The sequence below is a fragment of the Pteropus vampyrus genome, unplaced genomic scaffold, assembly GCF_000151845.1.
Source record: "Pteropus vampyrus isolate Shadow unplaced genomic scaffold, Pvam_2.0 Scaffold68, whole genome shotgun sequence".
Classification (NCBI taxonomy): domain Eukaryota; kingdom Metazoa; phylum Chordata; class Mammalia; order Chiroptera; family Pteropodidae; genus Pteropus; species Pteropus vampyrus.
The window spans coordinates 206,553-212,735 of NW_011888849.1; the positions used below are offsets into that span (position 1 = coordinate 206,553).

The 6,183-nt window shown below is 41.4% G+C and overlaps 1 protein-coding gene and 1 pseudogene across 2 annotated transcripts in view; both read right to left on the reverse strand.

Moving 5' to 3' along the window:
• The window catches only part of PLCE1 (phospholipase C epsilon 1), a 267,265-nt gene that overhangs the window by 7,692 nt on the left and 253,390 nt on the right, over positions 1 to 6,183 (reverse strand). For both annotated transcript variants that reach the window (XM_011361541.2, XM_023531430.1), the window contains one exon: positions 1,533 to 1,691. In XM_011361541.2, coding sequence (XP_011359843.1) covers positions 1,533 to 1,691 — 159 coding nt within the window. The remainder of the gene's footprint in view (positions 1 to 1,532; positions 1,692 to 6,183) is intronic.
• Positions 5,602 to 6,183, reverse strand: part of LOC105293062 — a 2,045-nt pseudogene continuing 1,463 nt past the window's right edge.

Sequence of the window (6,183 nt, forward strand, 5' to 3'; positions counted from 1 at the left end):
TCGGGTTGGGGTTGCTCAGGATGCTATAGGAGTATTTGGCTTTGCATAAGGTCTGAAAGATAAGTTATGATCAACTGAATGAAGACACTGTCTCCAACACCTGCATTCACTGTAAATGGAACTTTCAGGTGGGAAACTGTCACAGACTTAGAGATGGAGGGAATCTTTCAGATCATGTCATCCCAGTCCTCATCACATTTGTGTCAAGTTGCAGTTTATAACGCACTTCCCTACATTACCTCATTTAGCTGCACAACAGTCCGTGGTTCTGGCATTATTATCTCCATTTCAGACTAGGAACTTAAGCAGATTCCAGAGGGTGCACAGCTAAGAAGTAATGGAATAAAGACTTGAACTGGACTGTCTGCATGCACCAAAGCTCATAGACACGAAGGTCATGCTGATAGTAAGGGACAGAATCCTGACCCTCAGATGCCTCTCTGTCCCATTAGGCTGCCTCTTCACCACAGCATCTTGGTTGCTGAAGGCATTTTAAAATTTACTTGGTCTCACTTCTCACTTAGTACAAGATTATCTCATTTATGCATTTATTCACTCATCAATGTTTAGTGAGAACCTACTATGTCTCAGATACTACACTATACTTTGGGGACACAACAGTGCAGCACAAAAGAAACACATCTAAGCCCTCGTAGAGTTCAAAACCTATTGAGGAGGTTAAAATTAACCATGCAGTAATAGCAAATAGCATTTAAATAGTGCTTACCCTGTGCTAAGCATTGCACACCTTACATATATTTACTCTTTGCAACACTGTGAGGAAAGTACTGTTATACTATCTCCATGTTATCTTTGTGGTAACTTGCCATGCAGTGGTGTGCTGGAGCCAGCTGGAATGGGTTAGTGAAATCAGACGTGGTGGGAGTATTTATACAACAGAAATGGGCAAACACTACAAATCAGAGACCCCCCCACCCCCTGCTTTTATTTAAGAACCAATTTTACCAGTACACCACTATAACTAGGGCAAAGATAGTTAAATAACTTGCCCAAGATCTCAGAGCTAGTAAGTACAGCTGGGATTTGAATTGAGCAATTTGATCTAGTAGAGTCTGCGTTAACCAATATGCTCTACCACTTTTCAAATGGGTGTTTAATGAACACAATCTGTGACAAAGCCTTCAAAAAAAGGAAATATATTTTCTGAAACTACATACACAGAGAAGCAGGCCGTAGAGGAGGGGAGAGGGTCAGGGTAGGCCTGCTTATCTTCCGACGGATCTTGAGAGATGGTCATTAGGTACTGGCTTAGGCACTTCCGGGACAATGAAATTACTACTCTGTACAGCCACCTCCTAAACCCATAATATTCGTGCTTCATAGAAAGCCCGACTCATAGTAGATGCTATGCTGAAGGGAGCAACTAACATTTCCCAGCCTTAAGAGGCACATACTGCCTTTTCAGGTCCCCATAGGTCTCGAACTTCATTCATAAAATGAGCTGACATCTGATCTGTCCCAGCAATCAACACTGAGGACAGGACTGAGGTGAGGTGGGGAGGGGCTCTGACCTGCTGAATGACATCTTGTGCGGTGCTGACGCGGGGTGCTTTGATGACTGTTCGCGGTTGCTCTGGAGAAACATCATGCACTTGGACAAAGAAACTCTCCTCCTCTGTGCTCAAGATCACCTCCTTGTCATCTTGCACGATGCTTTTCTCTTCTAGGTTCTATATTAAAAAAGAAGAAAAATATGAGTATATGGTGAGCTGATGCAGAATAAGAAAAATCTAACAAAAATTTGAGATGTACCTTGGTAATGTGAAACAACTTCTTAGCTTTTTATCACACTAGTTAATATTTCATAAACCACTTTGAAAGGACATACATGTCTCAGAGAAAGAAAGTACTGTAAGTGTTTCTGCTGATGTTGACCGACTGATAAGGTATGGCCACAACAACCCAGTAGATGTGTTCCTGTTAGGTGTGGATTTTGAGTCCAAATTAACTAGATAAATTTGTAAAATGATAATATACCATTTGGCAATTACCAAAAGCCAAATAACACAGTAAATTCCATTTAAGAGAAAGTCCACCCATTCTCACACAGACCTTGAGCATTTAAGAAATGCGAGGCATCTGAAATATGAAACTGACATTCAGCCAGGCTAGATGAACAAAATCCACAGTGAAAAGGCAAAACGATGGCTAGAGGTGAGTCACATTGAAATTGATATTGACAAAATACTAAATAATTATGAGAGAGAATTGCTCACCAGGTTGATTGGCTTTTGATGAACTGGCTTCCAGTGTATTTTACATATCTAACTATATATATTATATAGGTATATCTGTAGACATATGTATCTTATTAAACATTTCAGGCAGTACAGGATTATAGTAATAAAAAGGCAAACTTTTTCCATTCTCACCCTTTTTCCTTCTCTCTCCCCACCTCATTCTCTACAAAAACCACTGTTGTTAGGTTACATATCCTTCTAAACATCTGCCATGGATATACAAATGTATTTTTGTGTATATGAATAGATAATACAATGAAACCCTGGAATTATGTGAATTTAGACATGTGATTGTCAAATGGCTCCTGTTCTTTGTTAGCCCCATTCTCGAATGAGGGTACGTACAGCTATCTTCTACAAGGTGGGGGATAGGAAGGGGAAGGAGAGACAAGTAAACAGGCAACCCATCTCAGGAAGCAAGGATTTGGCAGGAAGGTGCTCCTATCCCTGGCGTTCTCCTAGCCTAATCTCCTCAGCTCAGGCACTGAAGTGGTGCTAACTCGCCAGAAGACTCCCCAAATCATCACTATCCTGAAGTTCCAACCAGCCAGCCACAGGACCCAGAATTGTTCCCATTAAAATTAAAGTCAAAATGGATCACTGCCACCAGGTGGCGCCAAACTGTAGTCACGACCAGAAAGGTCTAGTTTCTGGAGCTTCTTGCCAACCAGGCTCACCCCAATCATTTCATCATTCTTGCAGTCGTGGAACCTACAATTTACACGACTGAAGTTTTTGGACCCCATTTATTATATTATGGATGGGCAGAGGAGAGTTAATGTCTTTTTATTGCATAAAATGAGTTTGTACTCCACATACGCTGTTCTACAACTTGTTTTTTCTCCTCACTTAAAATGTCATCATTTCATGTCAGTTCCTATAGATTTTGCTGCATTGTATGTTACTGCAATGATCATAATATATTTAACCAATCAGAGTCTGGGTTTGGGCGGTAATTCACATGACATGCTTTTCAGGGCCCTGAAAACCAGGAAGCAAGCAAGCAAAAACCAAAAAGGATTCTAATTGCCACGTAAACTATCCTGACAACCATGCGCTTTTATTTTTTTATTTTTTAAATTTTATTTATTTTAATTAGTTTCAAGGATACAGTACATTGGTTAGACATCTATGTAGTTCATAAAACGATTCCCCCAACTGCTCCCTCCGTCCCCTGACCCTCCACCTAGCCAACATATTAATGCTAACTGCTTTCCCTATGCCGTGCTCCCCATCCCCGAGACCATCTGTCAGCTACTAATTTTCCCAGTCCCCCAAACCCCTCTCCCCTCTGTCTGTCACCAAATTGTCCACTATATTTGAGTCTGTTTTTGATTAGTTTGTTCTTTTTGTTCCTTAGATTCCACATATAAGTGAAATAATATAGTCTTTATCTTTTTCTGACTTAAATACCTTCTAGGTTCATCAAGGCGATATCTTTTTCCATCCCTTTCCTGTGTGTGTCTTCTCATCTGAAGTGAGTCTCTTGTAGGCAGCATGTAGGGGTCTTGTTTTCTTATCCATTCATCCACTCTATCTTTTAGTTGGAGCACTTAAATCTTTTCCATTTCAGGTACTTATGGATAGGAATGTAGCTGTTACCATTCTTTATTCCTGTTTTTGATACATGTTTTTTCTTCTTAAAGAAGTTCCTCCAACATTTCCTGTAACATTGGCTTGGTGGTGATAAATTCCTTTAGCTTATTTTTGTCTGGGAAGCTCTTTATCTGTCCTTCAACTCTAAATGATAGCTTCGTGGCTAAAGTATTCTTGGTTGTAGATCCTGGATATTCATCTTGTTGAATATTTTGTGCCAAGCCCTTCTGTCCTGCATAGTTTCTTTTGAGAAATCAGCTGCCGTCTTATGGGTGCTCCTTTGTAGGTAACTATCTGCTTTTCTCTTGCTGCTTTTAAGATTTTTCTTTTTGTAGTTAACCTCTGGCATTTTAATTATGATGTGTCTTGGTGTGGTCCTCTTTGGATTCCTGGTTTTTGGGATTCTCTGAGCTTCTTGGGGTTGTATGTCTATTTCCTTTACCAGGTTAGGGATTTTCCATCATTATTTCTTCAAATAGCTGTTCAATATCTTGTTTTCCTTCTGGTACACTGATGAGATGGATATTTTGACCTTTAATAGTGTCCAAGAGGCTCCTTAAATTATTTTTATAGTCTTGGCTTCTTTTTTCTTGTCATTCTGATTGAGTGTCTTGGCTTTCCCATCCTCTATATAGATCATTTGATCCTCTTCCTTATTCACTTTGTTTATTCCATTTAATACACTTCTCATCTCAGATAATGTGTTCTTCATTTCAGACTGGTTCCCTTGTATAATTTCCATTTCCATTTTTATGTTTTTTATCTCTTTGTTGAAATTCTCACTGAATTTATCTACATTTCTCAAAAGTTCATTGAGCATCTATATAACCAGTGTTTTGAACTCTGCATCTGTTAGATTACTTGACTCCATTATATCTGAATCTCTGTTCTGTTCTCTCATATGGCTTCTGCTTCTTGTCTTCCCATTTTTGTTGCCTTTCTGTGTCCGTTTCTATGTACTAAGCAAAGCTCCTAAGTCTTCTGGTCTTATTAGCACGGCTTTGTATAGTAAGCGTCCAGTGCCGCAGTCCTGAGAGGGGTTCAGCTGCAGGCCAAATTTAGCCCAAGCTTCTGCCCCTCCAGGGCCACCTGTTAAGATTCAGCAAGCAATCCATAGATGCTGTGCTTATAGTTGCCTCAAAAGGCCACACCAGAAACCAAGGCCAGTTGCCTCCAGTGTGAGTCTGGGCACTGCTCAGCAAGGCGCACCTGACTTGCTGAGGATACACCTGGATGTGGCTTGGGTGGGGCTGTGAGTTGAGGGAGGCGGAGTTTTAGGGAATCATCTGGGAGGAGCGACCTCTGTTATCCAGTTTGATGATGTCACAGCCATGGGGGCCCTGTGTCTGCACACTGGAAGCAGGGGAGGGCTCAACAGGGAACAATGGATACCACCAGCACTTCTGTACAGAGCTAGTCTCGCCTCGACCCTCACTCAGACAATGTCTCCCTGTAAGTCCCTGGTGCACCCCGTGCTCAGCTGAATAGGCACTGGTGCTCAGAGTGAGCAGGTCCGTCACCACGAAAGTCCGCTCATGGATGCAGCCCCTTTAAGAGGCATCTGCCGCTGCCGCAGCCTCCATCTCACTCAGCCGCTAGAGACCGGGCAGCCCCGCGTCCTTGCCCCATACCACCTTCTGCCGTTGCAGGGTGATTTCCTGGCTTTCTCCCCAGTTGTATGGCTTGTTCATCTATATCCCAGGAGATATTTCCTCGCTGTTTGCTCCTTGTTTCTGTCACAACTTTGGTCGCCAGAAGGATGGACAGAGCCTCTATCTACGCCATTTTTTTCCTCCGCGCTTTTATTTTTAAAAGATCTCCTTAGAACCTCACTCTGAGCTTATTTTCTTTATTGAGCTTTAATATTTGAGGTTATTCTTTATTTAACTCAAAAAAAAAAACCTACTACAGTTGAATATTAAAAACAAAAGCAAGTAGTGAGCATATTATGATTACAGTCCTTCACTCATTCTGTAAAATGCCAGCAGCGAGTGTTATTCATTGGCCCCACTAAGAGGTCTGACACTGGACGCCACCCCTTGCATGATGTTCATCAGCCTCTTGTGCTTCTCCATTGTAATGGTGCTGTCTTTCTTGATTTGGATCAAAGTCCAGTTCTACCTGGTCCATTTCATTAGTCTCTTCTACTTCCTTTCACGTAGGAGTTTTTCAAGCAAAGAGTTTATTAGGAGAGAGAAAGCCATTTTCAGGAAAGTTTACCTTAAATTCGATGTTTGGGTGACCCTTTTAATATGGTCTATGATAAACTGGCATTCATTTCGCACATGCTTGATATCTCCATGCTTGACAGTCTGACCTGGATGAG